Source organism: Ascidia mentula, chromosome 8 (assembly GCF_947561715.1).
Source record: "Ascidia mentula chromosome 8, kaAscMent1.1, whole genome shotgun sequence".
NCBI lineage: Eukaryota > Metazoa > Chordata > Ascidiacea > Phlebobranchia > Ascidiidae > Ascidia > Ascidia mentula.
In genome coordinates this window covers 17,497,841-17,525,551 of record NC_138573.1, presented here as the reverse complement: position 1 = coordinate 17,525,551, position 27,711 = coordinate 17,497,841, and the positions used below count along the sequence as shown (strand labels likewise).

The 27,711-nt window shown below is 38.2% G+C and overlaps 4 protein-coding genes across 4 annotated transcripts; 3 read left to right on the top strand and 1 right to left on the bottom strand.

The window, feature by feature from the left end:
* Window positions 1–5,088: 5,088 nt before the first annotated feature.
* LOC145912145 (galactosylceramide sulfotransferase-like) lies at window positions 5,089–7,426 on the top strand. Its single transcript, XM_082999559.1, has 4 exons — window positions 5,089–5,168; window positions 5,255–5,375; window positions 6,093–6,207; window positions 6,579–7,426. Exons 1-4 carry the CDS (start codon window positions 5,089–5,091, stop codon window positions 7,424–7,426), a joined length of 1,164 nt encoding a protein of 387 aa, XP_082855685.1.
* Window positions 7,427–12,478: 5,052 nt separating this feature from the next.
* LOC145912144 (uncharacterized) lies at window positions 12,479–16,216 on the top strand. The gene is made up of 9 exons (XM_082999557.1): window positions 12,479–12,552; window positions 13,613–14,021; window positions 14,452–14,583; window positions 14,769–14,875; window positions 14,930–15,092; window positions 15,306–15,456; window positions 15,682–15,763; window positions 15,819–15,986; window positions 16,048–16,216. Exons 1-9 carry the CDS (start codon window positions 12,479–12,481, stop codon window positions 16,214–16,216), a joined length of 1,455 nt encoding a protein of 484 aa, XP_082855683.1.
* A 1,116-nt stretch (window positions 16,217–17,332) lies between these two features.
* On the bottom strand, window positions 17,333–20,094 carry LOC145912143 (galactosylceramide sulfotransferase-like). The gene is made up of 4 exons (XM_082999556.1): window positions 19,952–20,094; window positions 19,584–19,707; window positions 19,238–19,352; window positions 17,333–18,180 (listed from the first exon to the last, which is right to left on the bottom strand). Exons 1-4 carry the CDS (start codon window positions 20,092–20,094, stop codon window positions 17,333–17,335), a joined length of 1,230 nt encoding a protein of 409 aa, XP_082855682.1.
* A 4,853-nt stretch (window positions 20,095–24,947) lies between these two features.
* On the top strand, window positions 24,948–27,352 carry LOC145912142 (galactosylceramide sulfotransferase-like). Its single transcript, XM_082999555.1, has 4 exons — window positions 24,948–24,961; window positions 25,171–25,291; window positions 26,022–26,136; window positions 26,505–27,352. Exons 1-4 carry the CDS (start codon window positions 24,948–24,950, stop codon window positions 27,350–27,352), a joined length of 1,098 nt encoding a protein of 365 aa, XP_082855681.1.
* The last annotated feature ends 359 nt before the right edge of the window (window positions 27,353–27,711 follow it).

The following is a 27,711-nucleotide window of genomic DNA, read 5'->3' as shown; positions in this document are numbered from 1 at the left end:
TTCGCTTTTCCTTTCAAAGGTTGTTTTACCAATGACTGCCTGCTTCGTTTCTCGTCTTTCAGGTTACTAAACTTTTTCTTCGGAACCTTTTTTCCGAAAATCTTTGTTTAAGTCTAATGAGTAATTATCAAGTTTAAAGTAAAACTATAGATATACTAACAGCGAAGTATTTTTGGAAACTGCTAATTTGATAGAATGTATCTAAACTTCTTTGCTTTAAAGACTGTATATTTTTAAATAGATTTTTTCAAGCAGTGTTTGTTTCAATTTCACTACAGTTGGTCGGCCCACGTTTCATTTCCACTTCACACGTAATACGTGGCTAAATCACATTACAGTGGATTATATTTTAGAAAATTCCACCAACCGCATTTGTATTTCCACCTAATTAACGCAGCGCCTTTGCCTGAGGTATTGATGTTGGTTTATACATACGTATTCAGCTGTAGCATCACGCTTGGTCTGAAATAAGGAGCCCTTTGATTTCACCCGTTGCGGACTCTGTTTTGTGACCATGCGGAAACGCGAGGACGGCGAGAAATGCATGGGTGGCATTTGTTATTGGAGGCTTCATCAAAACAATTCCACTGTGGAAAAGAAAATATGTGTGCACCTACGGCATTTTCCCGTACTTTATGTATATTGACAACTGATGGTTTGATTAAGATTCAGGGCAACTGAAAGTTTGATTAAATCTTTCGGATTGAAAACGAGTGGTTTCTCTGAATGGAAGCGAACACCATACATTGTATATTATTTATTTCAGTTCTCCGGAAGTGATAGCACCAATCGCCGTTTCACACGTCATCCATCGTTAGTAACAACTAAAATTTAAAAATACAACATACGTAGGCGACGATAAGGACGAAATGTTAAATAACATCAACGTTAACAAGTTATTGTGTGCGTTGTTGCTCAGCATCGCCCTCAGCTGGACACAAACAGCGCAAAAATGAAATAGAAATCCGAGTAGGAGGGCAAATTTCACCAACTTGATTAGGTTTTAGAACAAACTTAATTAGGTTTTAGAACAACTTAATTAGGTTATCGATGTACCGGCTTTAGTTGTTGTTTTTGTGTGTCCATAGCAGTATTTAGGTTTTGAAGTGTCAAAATTGCCGTTTCAGTTAAGTCAAAGTCTTCCCCATCAATTTTCAAACATAGTTGGTGTTGTTGCTACGTCAAGGTGGGTTGTGAAAAATTTTACCGACTGAAGAACAAAGCACCGGCTGGCCTCAAACGGTTTTGGTTGCAATTCACGATCTGTTGAACTAACTTCGCTTGTTACAAAAGTACCTGAACGTCGTAAAACTTTACATCGAGTCTGTTATGTAGCAGGCGGGTCGGCGCCCACCACAATATATACTATGTTTGTTCTGGTCAACTGATAACGTCGGGTGAAAGGAATACAACGTGCAGTAAACCATTGCTTCGTTTGAATTCGTTCATCAACTTACTCATTAGGAAGAGATTTCAATTTGAATTTGGAGCAAATTCGACAATTGGCTTTAAACATCTTGTAAAGTGTGACAGTGGCATTTGGGAAATCAAATTTCCAGTAAAAGCTTTTGGCTGTATCTGTAATAAAGCACACTTCGTTTAAGCGCATTCTGAAACGACTATTCTAATAAAAACAACTCATGCATTATCTGTATTTGTAAATACAAAAATCCTGTAATGGTATTTTAATAAACTGAAATCAAGAAGTTGCGTGTCTTAGTTTAAACGCAAGACCTCACAGCAAAGTTGATTCCGAAGCAAAATCACGATTGAGTGAAAAAGCCCGACGTTGGAACCGCGCCGACGCCATCGACGCAGGGATGTTATTGGTATCAAGATGACAGAGTATAGAACAAGGGGCCTTCCCTCCTGTTCTCTTTCTGACCCCCAAGTATACATTTCAAATGGCGGATCATTGTTGCATGGAGATACTCACAGTTACTCAAGAGTCTTCCTTTCTTAATTGGGAGTAAAATAAGATTTTCCTATTGTTAGTAAGAGAGAGCTCTCTTTCGGGTGTCGCAAACGTTAATCTATTTTTATTCTGGCCCAAGCGCGTGACCTTTGTTTGAGGTTTCCCGATGATCCGCTTTGTTTTCTGCCCCAAGGAATTCGCGACCGAGGTCACACTGACTTTACTGTGAATTTATTGTCATTATCGTGTGGCGTTTCGTATCAATGTGGGTCTATCTGGTAAATTGTTTCCCGAATCTTGCCAATCTTACCCGTTTACGTGTCTCATCTCCTTTCCAACTGGGAGTGGAAAGACTTAATTTGTCTCCCGTCTAATGAAGGAGAATCGGAGGGGAGCCGATTATTCGGTACTTTGGTCAGTGGCAATCTGCGTACAATCGAGTTTGTGCAGGGTGCGCCCTCCCCTGTGGAGACGGACGTATACGAACCCTCTTGATTCTCGACGCCTTGACGTGTGAAAGTAGTAAAATTGTCTCGCGTTTGTTCATCCTATGCAGTCACCATGAAGACACGAGTATAATTTACATCGTGCAGAAACTTTGCCTGAAAGGCAGCGAATCAATCAGTTTGAACGCACACTATCTTGTGGTCTTTAAAAATCCCAGGGATTCGTCCCAGATAAACCAACTCGCAAACAAGTATTTCTATCCCATGTTAGGGCCGTGTAAGACGCATGTAGGGACACGACATCGGCCCCACATGGTTATTTGGTGTTCGATTGTCAACAAAATAATGACAAAGGGCAATGTGTATATTTTCCTGCAGTATTCATCAACCTTTAAATGTTGCACCTCCCGCAGTATGTTTTTTGCCCTCGTCACGTGATTACACAAGCGTTGACAGCGTGTCCTTTTTTATTTTTGTGCCTTTGAATGTTGAATGGTTTATATTTGAATTGTGGTGTTAAACCCTAATGAGGTCTTACTGTATGGCAGACGAAACGTCGCAAAAATAAAGTGCGTTAATTTATGCCAGAAGAGTAGTCCAGTTTACAATGAAATTTGTATATTTTAAACTTTGATAACCAAAGCCAGCATTTAACCTCTACCTTGGTCAGTAGATTCAAATTTTCTCATTCACTTTTGACCATGAAAAGAAAGCTCTCGCCATGCTCGAAAGTAAAGACGTGTGCATCGATGAGTTAGTTCATTCGTTCCTCTGAACATCGTTGTTTGAAGATAAACCTTACAAATTATCCAACTTCTCGCCCTGTTACTATATGCAGATGGATACCCAATTTTCTCCGAACGCTTGCTCTGACTCTTTATCGCCGCTACGTGTCCACTATCGCAGATAAACAAAACATCCGATGTACATTTTTCTATGTTATTCGCCTATTATAATGTGTTGTTAATAAACTGCGTTTTTTTCTCTATTACTTGACACCGAGGTGTTTTCATGATGAAAGTCTTCGCTTGTGTATGTAGGTTTACTTTGTATCTTCGTCATGATTCTTCACTGTTGTTTTTACTCTGGCAGTGAAACCTTTGATACGTTAGATATCGTTATAAAAATATTTTTTCAAAATAACAAACGTGTCGCTGTCGCTTATGACAACTTTGTCGCTAAAAGCAGCAGAGAGCTCTATTTGGTTTACTGACGGCCTCGCTCCCAATCGGTTGCTGTGTTTGGTTGATCTGTTTGTAAGACAGTCATATTGTGTGGTATTTTCCTCACAAAAAGTTTATGAGCACTTTATACGACTGATTACAGTTAACGTTTAAACAAAACCGTTAAACCAGTTGTACGGTGAGTAACGCAACTTAAATTTTGTGCATTAGTCGGTTATCATGTGGTTTGTTGAGTTTTTATAGAAAGAATCTGCTTAGGTTTGGAATTTGGCATTTACGCTTTGAGGTTTTGCCATTTGACTCTCAAACTTTCTGCCGACCTGATTCAACGGCGTCAACCATAGCTTTCTTCACTGTGACCATTTGGGTTGTCGTTGTTTGTTATTTTTTGTTTGGTTGTAAAGAAGGAAAACATATAATGTAGTTTGTTGTATTTCTTTGTACTTTTGATGACTTTTTTACTTCAGCAACGCACGCCACACCTAAATTCAGTGACATTTGGTTAACAATCATTGCTCAAACGATTAACTTGTGCACACAAAGCAAGTCGTAAATAAAAACACATTTACCTCAAACATACTTAGCTAGTCTTACATTTTCCAATAAAAATGCACATTCATCCCATGTAGGTTTTATACGAGAAGCTAACCTGCGTATTTGTTTCGTGTATCAATTCATGTATAATGGTAGACGCAAATTACTTTATGCCTGTGCTAGGCTACGATGCCTGGGCTGCAAAGCCTTTTAACTAAATGATCTCGATGCGATAGCTGTGATCGCCAAGTAAGGAACTGCGCAGTGGGGCAATGCTGCCAATCATGCCATTGTATAAAACATTACTGCAGTCCCTAAATGCATCAACAAAAATTTTATTTCAACGATATCCATTATCAAACATTCAGTGTCAGTGAGAGGCAAATGGGCCAATAATGCATTTGGTGGCTGAGAATGGTTTTGTGCAGTAGTCTCTTGTTTGTTAACTGGCGAGAACCTCCTCAGTCCCCCTACTGCACTGATGAGACCTCATAGGTCGAAATAATTTGCACTCTCTACAGTTTATTGGTTTCGTGGTTGGATATCCAAATAACATTTCTACTGGGTTTGATGAATGTTTGTTATGTTTTATTATTTTATGACACTGCTGCAAATGTACTCCTGAGCAAAGTGCACAGTATAAACTGAAAAACAAATGACAACATATTTATTCTCCTCAGATACAAAAAAAAGAACTATTTTGTTCTACGATTTCATTCATAGGAGATAGGTTTCTATGCTACAGTATTTTCAAAAAACTTCTATAGTAAACAGGTAACAGCATGAAACCCGGCTCTTACAAAAGCAAATTAGTTCAACAAAAATACGAAAGAAAGCGACACCAAAATTACAAATGGATACAAAAACAACTGTTTACCATTGTTCACTCATATATCGAAGAAAAACTTAATGTATCTTTTATTACAGATTACAGAATAAACATATAGTCACGATGCTTCTCACAAAGTGTATGTGGTCAAAGTGTTCGAAAAAATTTGTTATCTTCCTAATGGTTTCTTGTTTACTGCACCTTTTCGCTCTTGTCCTCTACACTACGTTTATCATTAAGAACCAAGATCAACCGAAAGGGTAAATTCTCAACTTAGAACCAACATCTAACATAAAGAGAGTAACGATGTTTGAAAAAATTATCTTTGTTTGAATTTTTTCAGCAGGAGTTCAAACGAATATCAAGCAACGAAAACACTACCTGCCACCGACCTTGTCAGGAAATGCAAGCGGCAAAACGACATTATGTTCCTGAAAACTCACAAAACTGCAAGTTCAGCCGTGCAAGTATGGCTTGCATTTCAATGTCACGTGTCTACCATTTTATTTGGCAATATTTTGGTTTCAATATTTATATTGCATGAAATTTCGTTTAAGTCATCTCAAAACCTTCAGAACAAAAACGCGGCAACCGTCCTCCGTTTGTTTGCATTGTCAAGGTTCCTGTGATGTTACGTGTTTTTAGGCTGGTTACTGGATGTCAAGAGAGGATCTTAAGTGTTTAAATTGAACTCGAACCTTGACATCGTCAACGCTGGATTAATTATTTCCCTGGACTAGGCCTAAGAACGCTCACGTTTGGATTCCACATTGAAACGAATCAATTGATATTTTTTATTACAGTCTGGAAGCTATTTTTCTGCAATAGAATAATGAAATGTATGTGGTAGTAGGCAAAACGTTAAAAAAACAAAGCGGTATTTCATAACATATCTAAAACTAATACTTTGACTCTCCAAAGTACATACGCCAGATTGATTTATTAAAAGAAGGAACGTGGAAAAGTGATATTTATGTGTAAATAATTACGTTAATTACGCGTTATAAAAAAGGAAATGAGCCATGTGTGATTGCTTGGGCGTATTGAAATTATAGTTGATTATAATCACCAAATGCATTTTTGTGATGAAACTTTGAAGGAACAGTTTTGCGTTCTTGTCAAAAACAACTTCGAGTCATAATTTTTCAACGGGGCGTGGGAGTTTAATATTAAACTTTTTCCAGAACATCCTCTTTCGCTTTGGCAAACATCATAACCTGACCTTCGTCCTCCCACACAACAAACACGACTTCGGGTATCCACGAAAGTTCAACATGAAGTTCGCTCGTAAACCGAAGGGCAAGTGAATTTCTCTCTGTGTGGAACAACGATTCTGTCTTTACGAACCCCCCGTCCAAATTCTTTCAATATTGGCTTACGTAGCCTTCACAAATTATGGAATGTTTCTGATCACTTTTTATATTCAATTGATATCAGACAGAAAACCACAAAAATCTGAAAATTTATAAACATTTTGGTTGGTTATTTACGCTGTTAGTCGTTCTATACCCAAAGTAGATGTGATTTCGAAACGTAACTAATTATTAGTTTTATCTCAACGAGATTTGCGGAAATGATTATTTGTTTTATTGGGAAACATAGGTAGAAGCAAAATCTACAATTCAAATTGGGATTTTTTCGAAGAAACTTAAACAATTTCTGCTTTGCAGGAAATAAAACGTCCAATATACTTTGCCACCACATGCGGTTCAACCAACCGGAAGTGACGAAAGTAATGCCACCGGATACTTTCTACTTTTCCATCGTTCGTGAACCCGGATCTTTGTTCGAGTCGATGTTCGATTACTTTTGGAAACTCGTGCCTGCATTCATGCGTGTCGGACACGGGGAATCCCCGGAAAAGTGGCTTGACAAGGCGGAAGAATATTTTCGATTAAGCGATCGTTCCGTTTACTGGTTCTTCGCTAAGAATCCCCTGATGTACGACTTTGGTTACGATAACACGAATGAAACCGAACATTATATTAAAAATGTGATTCAAGAAATCGAGAAACGATTCGATTTGATTCTTGTCTCGGATTATTACGAAGAATCGATGGTACTGCTCAGCGACGCCCTCTGCTGGTCACTGGATGAAGTTGCGTGTCTTAGTTTAAACGCAAGACCTCAAAGCAAAGTTGATTTCGAAGCAAAATCACGATTGAGTGAAAAAGCCCGACGTTGGAACCGCGCCGACGCCATTTTGTTTGACCACTTTAACGCCACCTTGTGGCAAAAAATTGAGAAGTACGGATTTGATCGGATGAGACGTAAGTTAACGGAGCTTGAGAAGATTAAGAGAAATCTTACGGAAATTTGCATCGAAGGAGGAGAAGCGGTGGACTCATCCGAAGTGGACGACCCTGGGATGTTAAAAGATTTTTACAAACCACCAGGTGTCGCTATTAACTCGTACAAACTTAGGAAAGGAGCTGAGTCGGATTCCACGTGTAGGGACCTTGTATTGCCGGAAAATGCGTTCAATGACATTTTGTTCGATAGACAATTTAAAACTTAATTGGAATTAATTTTTTATTTTGTGTACAGTACATAAGATTTTGAAATTTCATGTTGATGGTTGGTGTTATGTTTGCGTAATTTGTAATTCTCTGTTTGAGGTTTTACTCCGTTCACAAACATTTTGTTTCCATTCAAGTTATTGGGGTTAAAACGTCAATTGAACGTTTTGATTGATCGTGTAAGAGTGTGTATTTATTCCAATCCACTTTCTTTTCCAACTTAAGTTGGGCTCCACTTTTATGTTCATGGCGAACTGATCTCTCTGAGACCTACGAACTTTGGGTCTGTCACTCAGTTTGCGAACACGCCGCTCCGAATTCCTGTAAATAACAGGTTTTCGCCAGGTGTGACTGACGAGAGGGGAGGGACCTTTGCCTGACAATGCGCGTTTTACATCAGGACCATAACGCACGTCCCCCTTAGCGTAAAATGCACTGTCGCGACCGACTGACGATCGTACGTTTACCTTGTCTAGGTTTCAGTACGTGTTTCAGGCTTTATTGGTTAGTGGATGTCAAGAGAGAGTCTGAAGTGTTTAAATTGAACTCGAACCTTGACATTGTCAACGCTGGTTTAATTATTTCCTTGGACTAGGTCAAGAACGCTCACTTTTGGATTCCACATTGAAACGAATCAATTGATATTTTTTATTACAGTGTGGAAATTATTTCTCTGCTGACTATGCAATGGAATAATGAAATGTATGTGGTAGTAGGCAAAACGTTAAAAAGCAAAGCGGTATTTCATAACATATCTAAAACTAATACTTTGACTCTCCTAAGTACGCCAGATGGATTTTTTAAAAGAAAGAACGTGGAAAAGTGATAATTGTGTAAATAATTTTTTTCAAGGCACAAACTTTTCCAACTGCCTAATTGCATTTTTTTGGTGGTTGTGTATATATTTCAATTTCTGTTCTTCATTTGTTTCTTGCTCGAGGTAAATAAAGCTCCTAAGATATTATCGCCTTCACAACGGGAGTGAAGGGAAAGGGTTTCCATTTCAACTCCTTTTAACGCCGAGTCCAAGATTACTTGGAGTTAAGATGAATTCCCTAAATATTTGTTATTTTGGGTTTCGTTTAAAGAACACAACGGGCTCGGTAATACATTTTATTTAGCACGATTAACTTTGTTGCAAGTCCAATTACGAATGAACTCGACCAAAAAAATGGTGTCGCACAAATAATTTATGCGAAATATTTGTGCTTGGTTCACAACGCGACTGCAACTGTGCGGGTATAGTGTGGTTTCACCAGATTTTGCGTTGGGCCGTTGATAAATTGTTGCAAGGTTAAGTAGTCTCCAGATAAGAAGCAGCGAAGTAGGCCGATAACTGTACGTGACAGTTTGCTGTTCCCCGTTTCATTACATTTGATTTTGATGTCGCTTTTGCCGCAACACACGTTGGGCTTACGAAATACGTGGTTGTTTTCGTAATAAACGTTATTGCACAGTGTGCATTGGAGATCTGCTGATAGTTATTACATTACAATTTGTTAATGGCATGGACATAAAAGTGGAGCCCAATTTAAGTTGGAAAGAAAGTGGATTGGAATAAATGCACACTCTTACACGATCATTCAAAACGTTCGATTGACGTTTTAGCGCAAAGAACTTGAATGGAAAGATAGTGTTTGTGAACGGAGTAAAACCTCCAACAGAGTATTACAAATTACGCAAACATTACACCAACCATCAACATGAAATTACAAAATCTTATGTAGAGTACATAAAATGAGAAATTAATTCCAATTAGGTTTTAAATTGTCTATTGAACAAAATGTCATTGAATGCATTTTCCGGCAATACAAGGTTTCCCTATACGTGGAATCCGACTCAGCTCCTTTCCTAAGTTTGTACGAGTTAATAGCGACACCTGGTGGTTTGTACAAATCTTTTAACATCCCAGGGTCGTCCACTTCGGATGAGTCCACCGCTTCTCCTCCTTCGATGCAAATTTCCGTAAGATTTCTCTTGATCTTTTCAAGCTCCATTAACTTACGCCTCATCCGATCAAATTCGTACTTCTCAATTTTTTTCACAAGGTGGCGTTAAAGTGGTCGAACAAATGGCGTAATCGAACATCGACTCGAACAAGGATTCGGGTTCTCGAACGATGGAAAAGTAGAAAGTATACGGTGGCATTACTTTCGTCACTTCCGGTTGGTTGAACCGCATGTTGTGGCAAAGTATATTGGACGTTTTGTTCCCTGCAAAATACAAATTATTTAAGTTTCTTTGAAAAAATCCCAATTTAAATTGTAGATTTTGCTTCTACCTATGTTTCCCAATAAAACAAATGATCATTTTAGCAAATCTTATTGAGATAAAACCAAAAATTAGTTACGTTTCGAAATCACATCTACTTTGGGTATAGAACGACTAACAGCGTAAATAACCAACCAAAATGTTTATAAATTTTCAGATTTTTGTGGTTTTCTGTCTGATATCAATTAAATATAAAAAGTGTTCAGAAACATTCCATAATTTGTGAAGGCCACGTAAGCGAACATTGAAAGAATTTGGAGGGGGGGTTCGTAAAGACAAAATGGTTGTTTCACACAGAGAGAAATTCACTTGCCTTTCGGTTTATGAACGAACTTCATGTTGAACTTTCGTGGATACCCGAAGTCGTGTTTGTTGTGTGGGAGGACGAAGGTCAGGTTATGATGTTTACCAAAGCGAAAGAGGATATTCTGGAAAAAGTTTAATATTAAACTCCCACGCCCCGTTGAAAAATTATGACTCGAAGTTGTTTTTAACAAGAACGGAAGACTGTTCCTTCAAAGTTTCGTGACAAAAATATATTTTGTGATTATAATCAACTATAATTTCAATACGCCCAAGCAATCACACATGGCTCATTTCCTTTTTTTGTGACGCGTAATTAACGTAATTATTTACACATAAATATCACTTTTCCACGTTCTTTCTTTTAATAAATCAATCTGGCGTTTGTACTTAGGAGAGTCAAAGTATTAGTTTTAGATATGTTATGAAATACCGCTTTGTTTTTTAACGTTTTGCCTACTACCACATACATTTCATTATTCCATTGCATAGTCAGCAGAGAAATAATTTCCAGACTGTAATAAAAAATATCAATTGATTCGTTTCAATGTGGAATCCATACGTGAGCGTTCTTAGGCCTAAACCAGGGAAATAATTTAACCAGCGTTGACAATATCAAGGTTCGAGTTCAATTTAAACACTTAAGATCCTCTCTTGACTTCCAACAACCAATAAAGCCTAACACGTAACATCACAGGAACCTTGACAATGCAAACAAACGGAGGACGGTTGCCACGTTTTTTCTCTGAAGGTTTTAAGAGAACTTAACAACTGTAAAATATGCAGCGGTGAATGGAAATTACTATTTCATGTTTCGTCAAATTGCAGAAAGTTTTGTTTACGTAACTTGTAATGTATTTGCTGCCATACGAATGAAACGTTGAAATATGACGGTGTCAGTTCTTATGTTCACATAAGACGAGGCTTGAGGGAAAGTTAAATGCAATCAGACTGAGTTTCCTTTGGTGCGAGTCTGGCACTAACGTGTAAATTTGGGCTGTGTCATTTTGATAATTGTAAGCCAGTGTTTGCGCGTTAATCGCTAAATTATGCTTGAGTCTATTAACAGAACCGCAGCACAACACTGTTCCAGAAACTGTGAGGAGAGATCTATGCAATATGCCTGGGTGTGTTAAAATCCTTTGACTGAAAGGCAAGCTTTCCAAGTGACGGTGTAGGAAAAATAGACTAGAGATTTAACAAAGTTATTCAAAGTGTTGAGAAAAACTGGAAATTTGTCAAAAGTTTTCAAACAAGCGAAATGCAGTAGGGGACGATATAACAATAAAATGTAAAGCTTGATCCAGCAGCCTGTAATTTTGATATAATCCGTGCGTCAGAACTACATACTTGGATTGTTGTCATATATGAAATTATTTTATGACAATAGTTATTACAGTGATCTTATGTAGTTATTATGCCTGCTGATAGCAATGGTGTTGTTCCAACTTTCCTGTGTTTACCTTCAAAGGCAGTCAAGCATACTGAAATAAGTAGAGTGTAGTTTGTGACCCAATTGGGCAAAATAGTTGCCGACACGCCGTTACGTACCAGTGGCCATGAAGAATCTTACCCAATCTTAAATTTCTTCAAGCCCTTTTCTCCCTGGAATTCTGTTTAGAAAACGTTTCTCGCGTCACTCAAGTGAAACAATGTTTTCCTGGTTGCTTTCTACATTTGGTAATGCTAAACGTTTTTATCGTCATGTCACTGGGGTCGTGGATTGAACCCTTCTCTCATAGCAACATTTCGCCTAAATTAGTTTTTTTCAAATTGTCACTTATCCAGTGTAAACAGGGACTGTGGATTCGTATTTTTGGAATAACTTTAAGATTGTGAAAAAATTTGACGTAGGGGCGATGTTTACATTTAATGGGTGGTGAAAGAAGAAACAAAACAAACAGCTTATTTTATCCATAATAAAAACACGAAATGGACACAATAGTTACAATGCCCAGCACGGTATACGGGGATTCTTCGGCAAACAAACATAGCTCAAATGTCCCCCTTTACGTTCTGATAGATTTTGCTTCGCCAAGTGCAGCTTTGAATGACACTCCATAGAGAGTTCGATTCTGAAGGGCTTGGTTTTGTCAATGTGTAGGCAAGAACGTGATTGAAAACGCACTTAGGTTCCTTTCCCGTTTAGCCTTTGTCTACCAGCACAAGAATTATAGCCAAAGTACAAAGGTAAGTTATATACACAAACAGAGATATACGTAGTTTCCTGCATTTAAAGAACCAGCCGACCCCAATCCGAAACTTCTGAAAATTTCAAATTATTGACACTTAAAGAATAGAAAGTTTTTGTCAAGTCATACTCATGGACACGCAGGGGCGCCACTGAGCTTGTCTAATAAATTGTGTTTGAGGTCAAATAAAGATCACAATAGAATGTGAGCTAACAAGGCAAGACTGGGCGACTGAAACTCTTGAAGCGTGTCCACCTCTTGTAAGTGGTAAGCAGTGTTAAGTGAATGGAGATACGGGAAAGCAAAACAGTTAAACCAGAGACTGAACTGAGACTAACAACGCAGGTTGCCATGACGAAGTAAGTTGAATTTTCATATAATTCAATGCGATTACCTCGATACAAGGTTTGAATATACAACCGCTTTCGTATATTAGGTAGAGGTGTTGTTGTCGAGAAGCTTTAAACTGTGTCTGCCGTACACAGCAGCAGATGAATAGGGTCGGCAGCATGAGCCGCAATGTACTAGTTGACTGGATGAAAATAATCTTTTTGAAATAAAATCAATGTCATTGATTTTTCCCAAAGGTTTTACTATACCACGATATAAAAGTGTTGCAGTGTAATATGGGCGTGGATGTGTCAGCAAACCGGTATCTGGAATGTGGCGCAGGAGGGAAAAGGATATGCGCAAAACCCGTGCGTTTTGTCACTCACCACTGCTGGTCTTCTCAAATAGCAGCGGCGTAAAACAAATTATCCTACCTAGGACTGATTCCATTTTGTCAAGTAGATATCTCTATTTTTACAGCTATGTAGATTTTGCCAACTTATATATATATAAGACATGGTCTGTATCATTGAAAAACAATAAAGTTTAAACCAGGAGTAATTTTAAAACATGTATGCAGACATGCAGATGTTAAACTGTTGGTACACCCAAGCTGTTGCATACTTTTAAAACATGATAAAATCTGATGTAAACTTTGGTGTCAGAAAGATTCTTCAAATTTGCACGTTGACAAAGACGCCGATTGATTTATGAACGCAAATTATTCATTTCGTTGCCCACCAGTTTAATCCCTTCATGAATAACCCAGCATCCACTTTAAAAGAAAAATATAGGCTTTCAATTTTGGTCAATAAAAGTCCGAAGGCGGGTGATTCCAGTCTATGGTGTTTGCACGCAATGATGGGATCTGTATATGTTCATTGAGCAGGACGCCCTCGCACTATACGTATATAACACACACACATATATATATAAATGGATGAGATACTCTGTACACAAATACAGCAATGTCCTGTTAAATTATGATAAAAAATCGTTGTGTTTTTGGAAAATTTTACCTGAGTGCAAATGTTAGAGGTTGCCAACATCCAAATTCTTGTGACTTATGCATCAATATTTTTATTTCAGAAAAAAAGTCTACGTTCTCGCCTTCATCCTCTCCGCCTTTTCGTTGTTCGTCTACGGGACGTGGGAGGTTAATTTCAGCGAACAACTTTTCAAGTCCAAAACCACTGAGGTGGATGTTACCAGAAGTTCTATCGGTACTTCGTCCCACGCTACGCAAAACACAACATTAAAATCCACTGTTGCACCGGGAAAACAAGAAGTAATTAGTGTTACTCAGTTGGAGACAATCCTATTGAAAGAATGCAACGGCATCTCCACAAATCACAATATGCTATGGATCAAACCTGGTGGTAACAGTAAGGTGTTGTCATATGACGAATACAGAATCTGGCAAGCTGATGATTTTGTCAAGAGAAAAGCCAACCCTGGAGCAAAAAGCAAAACTCCACCAAAGTTAAGGAAGTATACTGTGAGTAACAACAGCAATTTATTTAATTTATGAAAATCTAAACAGGGTTTTGACCACTGGATGGAATAATTCTAGGATATCTATTCGTAAATAATTAAATTTCTTCAATTTGCCGTGTCAGTCTCTGATCTATGAATATATTGCTTACTTGTGCACTGCTTTCATAAAGGACTGACTATAAAACAACTTTATTAGCACGAGCTTTCGCGAGATTGATCTCGCTTCATCAGGTGCAGCAATAACCTATCCGTAAATAATGCAACACAAATAATGAAATTTTGCACGTAAAGTTTCCTTGGCAGTTTGCATCTGTTTGTGCAAGGCATACTTATCGTCACTAAAAATATAGTCGTACAAGTGTAATTCTGAGTAGTCCAACTTGTCTAAATACACGCAGTTTTAGCTTGACTAACGACCTCAATAAATCTAGGAGGCTGAAAGACCCAACGCCAAAACCTTGCTGAAAAACTGGAACGAAGAAATTGATCCGGATGCGATTGCAGCAGACGTGGCAAACCAGAGACTTGAACTGTTGAAAAAAGGGGATGACGACGTACTAAAGGTATAAACAAAAACGTAAATCTCGAAAATGAAACTAGATTACTTAGGGTTTTTATTTACTGATCTGTCAAATCGTACAGTTTTATATGTGATGATTTACTTGGAACAAGGCTGCAAACTCAATTGTTGTCAAATGTAATTCCAATTGGGGGATTTACCTTACTGGTATTTTTGTGAAAAATGTAGATACCAGAAGTCCATGAGGAGGTCTTCAACTCTTCATACAAAGTTCCCAACATCATTCACTACATTTGGTTTGGATGCAACCGATTGAGAGTGGATCATTACATCACGTAAGGAAGGTTAAGAAATAACATGAAACCCGCCAGTAATCTTATCACTGTTAGAATACTAGGAGCACTTAAGTACCAGAAACCTCGTCTCATTCTCATCCACGGAGATTGCTCTCCCAGTGGAGAGTACTGGGATCATTTAAAGAAACAAGGAGGAGACAAAATCCGATTGATCAAAAGAACTCCCCCTGAGAAGATTTGGGGAATTCCCATTAAGGTACAAAAGCAAATAAGTAAAGTTTTACCAGAAAAAGGGCATGCGTATAAAGCATGCTTTTATGATCAAGTTTGTCCGTCGTGCTCCTGTAATTGGCAGAAACCTGGCAATGACTGTAGCATTTTCTACTAATTTTAAAATCTTTTTAGCAGGCAGGCAGGCAAGCCAATGCTACTCATTCAAATAACAGCATTTAACAGGATTCCTTCTCAGGTTATAGAGCACCGTGCCGACGTGGCCAGACTTCAACTCATGTTGGAAGTTGGTGGAATATATTTGGACACTGATAGCGCCATCTTGCGAAGTGTAGATGAGTTGAGGAATTATTCAATGTTGTTATCAGAATCCAACTACAATTCACTGGGTACATACATGTTTGTTACTTAAAAATGAAATGCAACTGAAGCATTAAGAGTAATGAAACACATACTCAATATACCCGTGAACTAAGATTTGTTTGTAGAAGCAAATGCAGCGCTTGGGTGCTGTGGAATAGGGACCGCCATTTAGCTATATTTATCACACTTTTTGGCAACATACTGCAAGCGCTATTACAGCGATAATTAAACTTATTTGTGAATGTTTGCAGCGAACGGAATAATCTTTGCTAACCGTAAAGCCTGGTTTCTACGGAGGTGGTACCACGAATACAAATATTTCAACGATAATCAGTAAGTCGGTATTGCTGGATCTTTTTTCTTATTCAAAGTTAAAATTATTGTGTAGGTGGGGACACAATTCCGTAATCGTGCCTTGGGCTTTGTGGAGGATTTTCCCAGACAAAATTCATGTCGTGAAAGAACTGATATGTCGTCCCAACTGGCAGGAGCTGAAAATGATTTACCACGAGCTGTACGACTGGCACCAAAACTACGTAATGCATCTTTATTCAAGGTATCACATCAACAAAACTTCATAATAATAATGCATTAATTTGATGAAAATCTCAATACAGGTTTGTAAATGAAATGGACAAGACAGACGAGCACACGTTGAAAGAGCTTTCCATTCTCAACACAACGTATGGGGAAATGGCGCGTCACATACTCTGGGGAGATGAGAAGGCTCGGAATATTACGGACTGGATTGTAAGCTGCAACCAAACACAAGGCCTCGATGTCTGAATGCGACAAATGGAGATAAAAATATGACGAAGGTTCTGCGTATTTTTGATTAGGTTGAGTGACATTAGATGTTGTGGCTCAACCATGTTTTTGTATGTATCGGTGCCATGTGTGTTCTCTTAGCATCGCTAATAGAACATGCAACATTTACTTAGGACATTGCTTCGCAATTTTCCTTTCACGGAAGTTTTACTAACTATTCTTCGAAATGTCTGAGCACACAACTGGACCCCATCAGGACGTTATTTTCCCTTATGATGACGCGTTACAGAGATTCTCAAATATAGCCGACGATTTAGTTCGCCGTTTCGAACTGTTTACTCAAGCGTGGTTTTGCTGCTGAATCTGACACGCAGAATCCATATGGGCGTTCCCAACATGAGCTTGTTATATGTTCGTGTTTGCCGAGACTGAACCCTGGTTCGTTTTTCAAGGAAGGAATTGCGTCTCTATTTGTGCAGGCGCCGCCACGACGTCGCAGAAACAATCAATGGCGCCACGGTAAATTCACATAAAATTTCCCAAACGCGTCATGGCAAAATTGTATTGTGTAGAGTTTAATACCTGGTATTCACAAAGTTTCAAAAAGACAATTCAACATACATTGGGGATAAATCGTGTTGTAAGTCCAGAGGCCAATGCCAACGGTGTGCGGTGCAGCGTGTTTTGCCTTTCGCCCCATTCGCTCTAATCTTGTGACTAAGTGCATTTCCTTGTTTGTTATCATGGTGTAAAGTTTTCTCACGACATTTTTGTTTTACAATTGTGATTGGGTTATAGTTTTTCAAAGCTGTATGTTCGATTAAATAAACGATTAATGTCATAACAATTCCCATCATGTCTACTGGCGGTGCATTGGACACAATTAAATGTATTTAGCCCGAAACCACCAAGCTATACGTTTTACTTGAAGACAAATGCGCATAAATATACGCAAACAAATATTTAATGCTGTGGTGAACAGTCATAGCTTGCATCAATTTTGTGAAGAGTGTGTGACAGTTTTAACAAATTAAATGAATGAAAAAACAAGACAATACAGCTACAAATTCCCATAACATTACAGTTCTACTGACATGATAAGATTTACAAGGGATTACATTCGTCTTTATACGTTCAATTTTTAAATTGGCGATTGAACACAATGTCATTGAACGCATTTTCGGGCATAACAAGATCCTTGCAAATAGAATTCGATTCAGCGCCTTTCTTAAGTTTGTAGGAGTTAATAGCGGTACCTGGTGGTTTGTAAAAATCTTTCAACATCTCAGGGTCGTCCACTTCGGATGAGTCCACGGCTTTTCCTCCTTCGATGCAAATTTCCGTAAGATTTCTCTTGATCTTCTCAAGCTCCATTAACTTTCGTCTCATCCGATCAACTCCGTACTTCTCAATTTTTTGCCACAAGGTGGCGTTAAATTGGTCGAACAATGCGGCGTCGGCGCGGTTCCAACGTCGAGCTTTTTCAATCAATCGTGATTTTGCTTCGAAATCAACTTTGCTTTGAGGTCTTGCGTTTAAACTTAGACACGCAACTTCATCCAATGACCAGCAGAGGGCGTCGCTGAGCAGTACCATCGATTCTTCGTAATAATCCGAGACAAGAATCAAATCGAATCGTTTCTCGATTTCTTGAATCGCATTTTCAATATAATGTTCGGTTTCATTCGTGTTATCGTATCCAAAGTCGTACATCAGGGGATTCTTAGCGAAGAACCAGTAAGCGGAACGACCGCTCGATCGAAAATATTCTTCCGCATTGTCAAGCCACTTTTCCGGGGATTCCCCGTGTCCGACACGCATGAATGCAGGCACGAGTTTCCACAAGTAATCGAACATCGACTCGAACAAGGATCCGGGTTCACGAACGATGGAAAAGTAGAAAGTATCCGGTGGCATTACTTTCGTCACTTCCGGTTGGTTGAACCGCATGTGATGGCAAAGTATATTGAACGTTTTAATACCTGCAAGATGAATCTGTTTTAATGGGAATGATTTATAAGCGTGCTATCTACTGTTTGCTGTCTTGTGGTTGCCGATTTGTTAATCAGGTTTTTTCCTATCGGGTTCGGGCTTGAATTTTCACCCTTCAAACAACTGCGTACGTTTGTTCTCTTTTTGCAGGGACAGGGTTTTGTTACATCACAACTGCTAAAAAGAATTAATCATATGCTCTGCCACATTTGGGTATCATTTTGCTTTACAATTTTGATACAATTTTGGGTTCAAATCGATGATACACGGTTTCAACTCGTGTAGTACACAAAAAAGTTGTCGAAACCAAACAAGAAATGTAGTATCTGCAGCTTTTTCGAGCGATAACTTTTTGTCCTAATCTACGTTTGTTCTACTTTTATAAAAAATATCTTGTATTGATAGTTAGTTGCTTGTTTATGTCATCATGCTACGGAAATCCAAGCATCTGTTTGGATTGCTGTTTTCATTTTGAAAGATTTGTTTTGATCACACAGACTTTTCGAAATGTTAACCGAAAAAATTATAAACTAAAAGAATGATTTTCTGTTTTATCTCAATATTTTAAGAGTGGGCTGGTACGAACAACGTGTCTTCTGCTTTTTCGCCACATCTGCCAATTTAATTTGCCACACGGCACTACACCGCGGTTTTATTTGAGTTTGAACAAACAGAAAAGCGTTCTCTGGTCGTTTGCAGTTGTAAAAGCCTCGATCAGTTTGTGCTTCGGAAACCCGTAAAACTCATAAAATGCTATGTTTCGCAACGCAGCTCTTTTTGGAAAATATGTTGGAATAAATGTGGGGTGTTAACTAAAAGCACAAGGTTATGGACACTGTAAACCTTCATTACTTTTGAACGCTAAATCTGGTTGATGTAAAAAATCTCCACTTTGACAGCGAAGCTAAAAACTGTCCAACTTTTAACAAAAAATTCCTTTATCCAAAAGATATAGTTCTAAGCTCTTGTTTTGTATGAAAATCCCTTGGAGCAGTTAACTCTGGGTTAATGTTTTAACGCAACAACAACAACAACAACAACACAAACCTTTTGGGTTGTGGACGGATTTCCTGTTGAACTTTCCTGGGTAACCGAAGTCATGCTTGTTGCGCGGCAGAACGAAGCTCAGGTTGTGTTGTGATCCGTAACGAAGGAGAATGTTCTGGAAACAAATAATACATGTCTGGACTCGTTGCTTATTTTCTTATTCCACGATTCCGTGAAGAAAATGACAAACTACAAAATTATGGTCAAAGTCATACACTTGGTTTGGACAGAAAATTCATTTATTCCATGTAATCTCCTATGACTTTATTTAAAGCTGTTAATATGTGTCTTGGAACCTATAGATAAAATGAATGGTACACGACTTTTGGCACTAACGTAATAATACCTGTACAGCCGAACTAGCTGTTTTGTGAGTCTTCAGGAACATGACGTTGTTTTTTCTATTGCATTTCTTGATGTATTGAATGGTAGGTTCGATTTGCAAGCATCGGTCTGTCTCTTGAACGACTCTGAAAATGACAAATATTTGACATTCGGAATGTTAAATCGATCTGTTGTCGTACAGGGTTAACACCACCACAAGAGCTTTAAAGAGAGTAACTCGCACCAACCAATGTATTTGTTAGAAACCGTGAAGCAAAACTAGTATAACGCAGCACTTAAGTCTCCTAGCCGTGGAAACACTTCGCAAGCGCAGTTGTTGTCTATTGACATTTTTTTTAAGCAATGGAAATTCTCTATGATTCTTCTTACCCATGTAGTTGCATTTTGATTGTGTTGTAGTAACTTCCATAGTTGAAGTAAAGACTGAATCCCAAAACATTTACAAGACAACACACTAGTAATGGAATTGAATACTTTTTCCATCGCTTGACCGACAAACAGTTGGAAAACATAATTTATGCCAATTTTCTCCAATGGTTCCTAATTTTCTGCCAAACCAAACCTTATACTTAATGACTTTTTAGGCTTAAAATCTACTGCTATGTTCTGAAACGTGCAATGGTATTTCATAGAAGTTTATTTAAAAACTGCGAAGTTTGTGGTATATGATAACTTCATTTAATGTTAAAATTAATTTAAACTTTGCGCTTTAAGTGATTATTTCACGCAAACATGCGGATAGTTGTCTTTGAAATGTGAATCATATTGATGTTTTCCGTGAACTCAAACCTGAACTTTAACGACTTTTGACATGAATACTTCTCACACAGCAAACACACAGAGATACCGGATTTGAATGTCAACAAATCATTAATATACCAGCCATGTGTGATAACGTTTCCACACATGTATTAACATATCAACCGAACAAAATTTTAAATGACGTCACAAAATAAAATTCGCTTATTCTTTTAACTTAATCCAATAACGAAAATACCACTTCTATTGTAACTCTGACAAATAAAAGCTATGATACATGAAGAATCCTGGAACGCAGTAATAGGCGGGGCAGTAGCTGACTGGATTTGACATGAAGGCTGCTGGTACAATGTAGACTTTCCCTGTGTGTCTGACCTAACAGATCTATTTGAACCTTTTATTGAAGCCGACGGAGAGTATTTGCACTACTTCCAAAATTTGTTGCTGCTACTGCTTTTCTACACAAACTTGTAACTAGTTCGCAGCAATAAGAAATTGTATTTAAAAGTCATCTAACTCATGTTAGTTACAAAGCTTTTGAGACGTTTTTAATTGATAGCGAAGGGAAGCGATTCCCACGCCCAGTTCGTAAACATCACGACATATTTTCGGAACGGTGCCCAACTATCTGAGATCGATTTATATGCAAAATACAGATTAAGCAGCAACGATAGTATTAGTTTGCTTAAGTTGATATTCGGGAGTACATTTAACAATCTATATATTAGAAAGCAGTGAATATATTTTTACCTTCCCTACAATCCCCCTCAGAACATTAACAACCTTTCTATTGATGGTATTGAAAAAAATACTGCAATCAAAATCTAAAAAACACAAATCTATTACAATACAATAGCGTTATTAACATTCTGTACAACAGCGAAAAAACAAAATGTTGCTTTAGAATGAGGTTCCTCAACTGCGCCCTCTGCTGGTCAAAAATGCATAGATTTGTTACGCAATACGACATACAGATCTGTGCATAACATAAAGCAACAAAAACTAAATAAAAACCTAACCAGTACTTCTTTGCTCCTTAAGTTTCATTTGAGATAAAGAAGAAAATGCTCATCGTTTCGAATCGATGATACTGCTTATCGACGCCCTCTGTTGGTTTTAGTTTGACGCAAGACCTCAAATTCCATGGTTCCGAATCAATAGTGCTCAGCGACGCCCTCTGCTGGTCATTGGATGAAGTTGCGTGTCTTAGTTTAAACGCAAGACCTCAAAGCAAAGTTGATTCCGAAGCAAAATCACGATTGAGTGAAAAAGCCCGACGTTGGAACCGCGCCGACGCCATCGACGCAGTGATGTCAGTAGTATATAGCTGTGTATATATCTGGCAGAGTAAAGAACAACAAGACTTCCTTTCTTTTCTCTGAGGTTCTCTTTCTGATTCCCACGTATGCATTTTAGATAGCGAATTCTTGCATAAAGATACTAAAAGTTTTCCGGTTATGATTGGGAGCAAAATAAGATTATCTTTGTCAGTAAGAGAGAGCTCTTATTCCTGTGTCGCAATCGTGATTCTATTTCTATCTTGGCCCAAGCGCGTAACCTTTGTTTGAGGTTTCCCGATGATCCGCTTTGTTTTCTGCGCCAAGGAATTCGCGACCGGTGTCACACGCAGTTCACCGTGAATTTATTGTCATTGTCATGTGGCGTTTCGTATCAATGTGGGTCTATCTGGTGAATTGTTTCCCGAATGCGATAGTTTTCTAACGCCGTCTCGTTGACACCACGCGAATGGTGGCGTGATCGAGAAACGATCTTGTCAATCTCACCCGTTTACATGTCTCATCTCCGGCCCAACTGGAAGTGGGAAGACTTGCTTTGTCTCCCGTCTGATAAAGAAGAATCTCATCGTGCCCCGCCCGGTGCGGATTATTCGGTACTTTGGCCAGTGGGTACGAAAGTCTACCCAATACAATCGAGTTTGTGCAGGGTGCGCCTTCCTCTGTGGAGACGGGCGTACGAACCCTCTTGATTCTCGACGTCTTGACATGTGAAAAAAAATTGTCTCACGTTTGTTTATCCATGGCAGTCATCATAAAGACACGAGTATAATTTACATCGTACAGAAACTTTTCCTGAAAAGCAGCGAGCATCGTACAATCAGTTTGAACGCACACTATCTTGTGGTCTTTAAAAATCCCAGGGATTCGTCCCAGATAAACCACCTCGCCAAACAAGTATTTTTATCCCATGTTAGGGCCGTGCAAGACGCATATATGGACACGACATCGGCCCCACATGGTTATTTAGTATTCGATTGACGACAAAATAATGATAAAGAACAATGTGTATATTTTCCGGCAGTATTCATCAACTTTTAACTGTTGCACCTCCCGCAGTATGCTTTTTGCACTCATCACGTGATTTCACAAGCGGTGTTGGCGTGTCCTTTTATCTTTTTGTGCCTTTGAATGTTGAATGGTTTATATTTGAATTGTGGTGTTAAACCCTAATGAGGTCTTGCTGTATGGCAGGCGAAACGTCGGAAAAATAAAGTGCGTTAATTTATGCCAGAAAAGTAGTCCTGTTTACAATGAAATTTGTATATTTTAAACTTTGATGACCAAAGCCAGCGATTAACCTCTACCTTGGTCAGTAGATTCAAACTTTCACAATCACTTTTGACCATGAAAAGAAAGCTCTAGCCCTACTCGACATGAGCATTACAAACGGTGCACTGTTGTGGATACGCATGTTTAAACCTGTACAAGCAAACAATGAAAGACGTGTGCATCGATGAGTTAGTTCATTCGTTCCTCTGAACATCGTTGTTTGAACATAAACCTTACAAATTATCCAGCTTCTCGCCCTGTTACTATATGCAGATGGATACACAATTTTTTCCGAACGCTTGTTCTGACTCTTTATCGCCGCTACGTGTCCACTAGTGCAGATAAACAAAACATCTGCTGTAGCTTTTTCTATATTATTCGCCTATTATAATGTGTTGTTAATAAACTGCCTTTTTTTCTCTATAACTTGACACCGAGGTGTTTCCATGATGAAAGTCTTCGCTTGTGTATGTAGGTTTACTTTGTATCTTCGCCTTGATTCTTCACTGTTGTTTTTACTCTGGCAGTGAAACCTTTGATACGTTAGATATCGTTATAAAAATATTTTTTTAAATAACAAACGTGTCGCTGTCGCTTATGACAACTATGTCGCTAAAGGCAGCAGAGAGCACCATTTGGTTTACTGACGGCCTCGCTCCCAATCGGTTGCTGTGTTTGGTTGATGTGTTTATAAGACAGTCATATTGTGTGGTATTTTCCTCACAAAAAGTTTATAATCACTTTATACGACTGATTTCAGCTAAAGTTTAAACAAAACCGTTAAACCAGTTGTACGGTGAGTAACGCAACTTAAATTTTGTGCATTAGTCGGTTATCATGTGGTTTGTTGAGTTTTTATAGAAAGAGTATGTTCAGGTTTGGAATTTGGCATTTACGCTTTGAGGTTTTGCCATTTGATTCTCAAACTTTCTGCCGACCTGATTTACCGCCGTCAACTATAGCTTTCTTCAATGTGACCATTGGGTTGTCGTTGTTTGTTATTTTTTGTTTGGTTGTAAAGAAGAAAAACGTAAAATGTAGTTTGTTGTATTTGTTTGTACTTTTGATGACTTTTTTACTTCAGTAACGCACGCCACACCTAAATACAGTGACATTTGGTTAACAATCATTGCTCAAACGATTAACTTGTGCACACGAAGCAAGTCGCAAATAAAACATATTTACTTTAAACATACTTAGCTAGTGTTACATTTTCCAATAAAAATGCACATTCATCCTATGTAGGTTGATATACGAGAAGCTAACCCGCGTATTTGTTTCGTGTATCAATTCATGTATAATGGTAAACGCGAATTACTTTTTGCCTTTGCAACGCAATGTTGTAATCCTCCCAGAATGCTGATCTAGCTAGGCTACAATGCCTGGGCTGCGAAGCCTTTTAACTAAATGATCTCCATGCGATAGCTGTGATCGCCAAGTAAGGACCTGCGCAGTGCGGCGATGCTGCCAATCAAGCCATTGTATAAAACATTACTGCAGTCCCTAAATGCCTAAGCAAAAATTTTATTTCAACAATATCCATTATCAAACATTCAGTGTCAGTGAGAGGCAAATGGGCCAATAATGCATTTGGTGGCTAAGAATGGCAGTTTATTGGTTTCGTGGTTAGATATCCAAATAACATTTCTACTGGGTTTGATGAATGTTTATTATGTTTTATTATTTTATGACACTGCTGCAAATGTACTTCTGAGCAAAGTGCACAGTATTCACTGAAAAACAAATGACAACATATTTATTCTCCTCAGATACAAAAAAAGAACTATTTTGTTCTTCGATTCCATTCATAGGAGGTAGGTTTCTATGCTATAGTATTTTCAAAAAACTTCTATAGTAAACAGGTAACAGCATGAAACCCGGCTCTTACAAAAGCAAATTAGTTCAACAAAAATACGAGAAAAAGGCGACACCAAAATTACAAATGGATACAAAAACAACTGTTCATCATTGTTCACTCATATATCGAAGAAAAACTTAATGTATGTTTTTACAGATTACAGAATAAACATATAATCACGATGCTTCTCACAAAGTATATGTGGTCAAAGTGTTCGAAAAAATTTGTTATCTTCCTAATGGTTTCTTGTTTACTGCACCTTTTCGCTCTTGTCCTCTACACTACGTTTATCATTAACAAACAAGATCAACCGAAAGGGTAAATTCTCAACTTAGAACCAACATCTAACATAAAGGGAAAAACGATGTTTGAAAAAAGTATCATTGTTTAAATTTTTTCAGCAGGAGTTCAAACGAATATCAAGCAACTAAAACACTACCTGCCACCGACCTTGTCAGGAAATGCAAGCGGCAAAACGACATTATGTTCCTGAAAACTCACAAAACTGCAAGTTCAGCCGTGCAGGTATGGCTTGCATTTCAATGTCACGTGTCTACCATTTTATTTGGCAATATTTTGATTTCAATATTTATATTGCATGAAATTTCGTTTAAGTCATCTCAAAACCTTCAGAACAAAAACGCGGCAACCGTCCTCCGTTTGTTTGCATTGTCAAGGTTCCTGTGATGTTACGTGTTTTAGGCTCTATTGGTTATTGGAAGTCAAGAGAGGATCTGAAGTGTTTAAATTGGACTCGAACCTTGACATTGTCAACGCTAGTTTAATTATTTCCCTGGACTAGGCCTAAGAACGCTCACGTTTGGATTCCACATTGAAACGAATCAATTGATATTTTTTATTACAGTCTGGAAATTATTTCTCTGCTGACTATGCAATGGAATAATGAAATGTATGTGGTAGTAGGCAAAACGTTAAAAAGCAAAGCGGTATTTCATAACATATCTAAAACTAATACTTTGACTCTCCAAAGTGCAAACGCCAGATTGATTTATTAAAAGAAAGAACGTGGAAAAGTGATATTTATGTGTAAATAATTACGTTAATTACGCGTTAGAAAAAAAGGAAATGAGCCATGTGTGATTGCTTGGGTGTATTGAAATTGTAGTTGATTATAATCACAAAATACATTTTTGTCACGAAACTTTGAAGGAACAGTTTTGCGTTCTTGTCAAAAACAACTTCGAGTCATAATTTTTCAACGGGGCGTGGGAGTTTAATATTAAACATTTTCCAGAACATCCTCTTTCGCTTTGGCAAACATCATAACCTGACCTTCGTCCTCCCACACAACAAACACGACTTCGGGTATCCACGAAAGTTCAACATGAAGTTCGTTCATAAACCGAAGGGCAAGTGAATGTCTCTCTGTGTGAAGCAACGATTCTGTCTTTACGAACCACCCGTCCAAATTCTTTCAATATTGGCTTACGTAGCCTTCACAAATTATGGAATGTTTCTGAACACTTTTTATTTTTAATTGATATCAGACAGAAAACCACAAAAATCTGAAAATTTATAAACATTTTGCTTGGTTATTTACGCTGTTAGTCGTTCTATACCCAAAGTAGATGTGATTTCGAAATGTACCTAATTATTAGTTTTATCTCAACGAGATTTGCTGAAATGATCATTTGTTTTATTGGGAAACATAGGTAGAAGCAAACCTACAATTTAAATTGGTTTTTTTTAAGAAACTTAAATAATTTGTATTTTGCAGGGAACAAAACGTCCAATATACTTTGCCACCACATGCGGTTCAACCAACCGGAAGTGACAAAAGTAATGCCACCGGATACATTCTACTTTTCCATCGTTCGTGAACCCGGATCCTTGTTCGAATCGATGTTCGATTACTTTTGGAAACTCGTACCTGCATTCATGCGTGTCGGACACGGGGAATCCCCGGAAAAGTGGCTTGACAATGCGGAGGAATATTTTCGATTAAGCGGTCGTTCCGCTTACTGGTTCTTCGCTAAGAATCCCCTGATGTACGACTTTGGTTACGATAACACGAATGAAACCGAACATTATATTAAAAATGTGATTCAAGAAATCGAGAAACAATTCGATTTGATTCTTGTCTCGGATTATTACGAAGAATCGATGGTACTGCTCAGTGACGCCCTCTGCTGGTCATTGGATGAAGTTGCGTGTCTTAGTTTAAACGCAAGACCTCAAAGCAAAGTTGATTTCGAAGCAAAATCACGATTAAGTGAAAAAGCCCGACGATGGAACCGCGCCGACGCCATTTTGTTTGACCACTTTAACGCCACCTTGTGGAAAAAAATTAAGAAGTACAGAGTTGATCGGATGAGACGTAAGTTAATGGAGCTTGAGAAGATTAAGAGAAATCTTACGGAAATTTGCATCGAAGGAGGAGAAGCGGTGGACTCATCCGAAGTGGACGACCCTGGGATGTTAAAAGATTTTTACAAACCACCAGGTGTCGCTATTAACTCCTACAAACTTAGGAAAGGAGCTGAGTCGGATTCCACGTGTAGGGACCTTGTATTGCCGGAAAATGCGTTCAATGACATTTTGTTCGATAGACAATTTAAAACTTAATTGGAATTAATTTTTTTATTTTATGTACTGTACATAAGATTTTGTAATTTCATGTTGATGGTTGGTGTTATGTTTTCGTAATTTGTAATTCTCTGTTTGAGGTTTTACTCCGTTCACAAACACTTTGTTTCCATTCAAGTTCTTTGCGTTAAAACGTCAATCGAACGTTCGATTGATCGTGTAAGAGTGTGCATTTATTCCAATCCACTTTCTTTCCAACTTAAGTTGGGCTTCACTTTTATGTTCATGGCGAACTGATCCACTCTGAGACCTACGAACTTTGGGTCTGTCACTCAGTTAGCGAACACGCCGCTCAGAATTCCTGTAAATAACAGGTTTTCGCAAGGTGTGACTGACGA

What these genes read in the sequence shown, in the direction of transcription:
- LOC145912145 (XM_082999559.1), top strand. Translation starts at nt 5,089, where the DNA reads ATGGTTTCTTGTTTACTGCACCTTTTCGCTCTTGTCCTCTACACTACG. An exon ending in AACCAAGATCAACCGAAAGG is followed by an intron (nt 5,169 to 5,254) that starts GTAAATTCTCAA and finishes TTTTTTCAGCAG; the next exon opens with GAGTTCAAACGAATATCAAG. An exon ending in GTTCGCTCGTAAACCGAAGG is followed by an intron (nt 6,208 to 6,578) that starts GCAAGTGAATTT and finishes TCTGCTTTGCAG; the next exon opens with GAAATAAAACGTCCAATATA.
- LOC145912144 (XM_082999557.1), top strand. Translation starts at nt 12,479, where the DNA reads ATGGAGATACGGGAAAGCAAAACAGTTAAACCAGAGACTGAACTGAGA. An exon ending in AGAGTGGATCATTACATCAC is followed by an intron (nt 14,876 to 14,929) that starts GTAAGGAAGGTT and finishes TATCACTGTTAG; the next exon opens with AATACTAGGAGCACTTAAGT. An exon ending in ATCCAACTACAATTCACTGG is followed by an intron (nt 15,457 to 15,681) that starts GTACATACATGT and finishes GAATGTTTGCAG; the next exon opens with CGAACGGAATAATCTTTGCT.
- LOC145912143 (XM_082999556.1), bottom strand. Translation starts at nt 20,094, where the DNA reads ATGTTTTCCAACTGTTTGTCGGTCAAGCGATGGAAAAAGTATTCAATT. An exon ending in ATCAAAATGCAACTACATGG is followed by an intron (nt 19,708 to 19,951) that starts GTAAGAAGAATC and finishes TGTCATTTTCAG; the next exon opens with AGTCGTTCAAGAGACAGACC. An exon ending in ATCCGTCCACAACCCAAAAG is followed by an intron (nt 18,181 to 19,237) that starts GTTTGTGTTGTT and finishes TTCATCTTGCAG; the next exon opens with GTATTAAAACGTTCAATATA.
- LOC145912142 (XM_082999555.1), top strand. An exon ending in CTGCAAGTTCAGCCGTGCAG is followed by an intron (nt 25,292 to 26,021) that starts GTATGGCTTGCA and finishes AACATTTTCCAG; the next exon opens with AACATCCTCTTTCGCTTTGG. An exon ending in GTTCGTTCATAAACCGAAGG is followed by an intron (nt 26,137 to 26,504) that starts GCAAGTGAATGT and finishes TGTATTTTGCAG; the next exon opens with GGAACAAAACGTCCAATATA.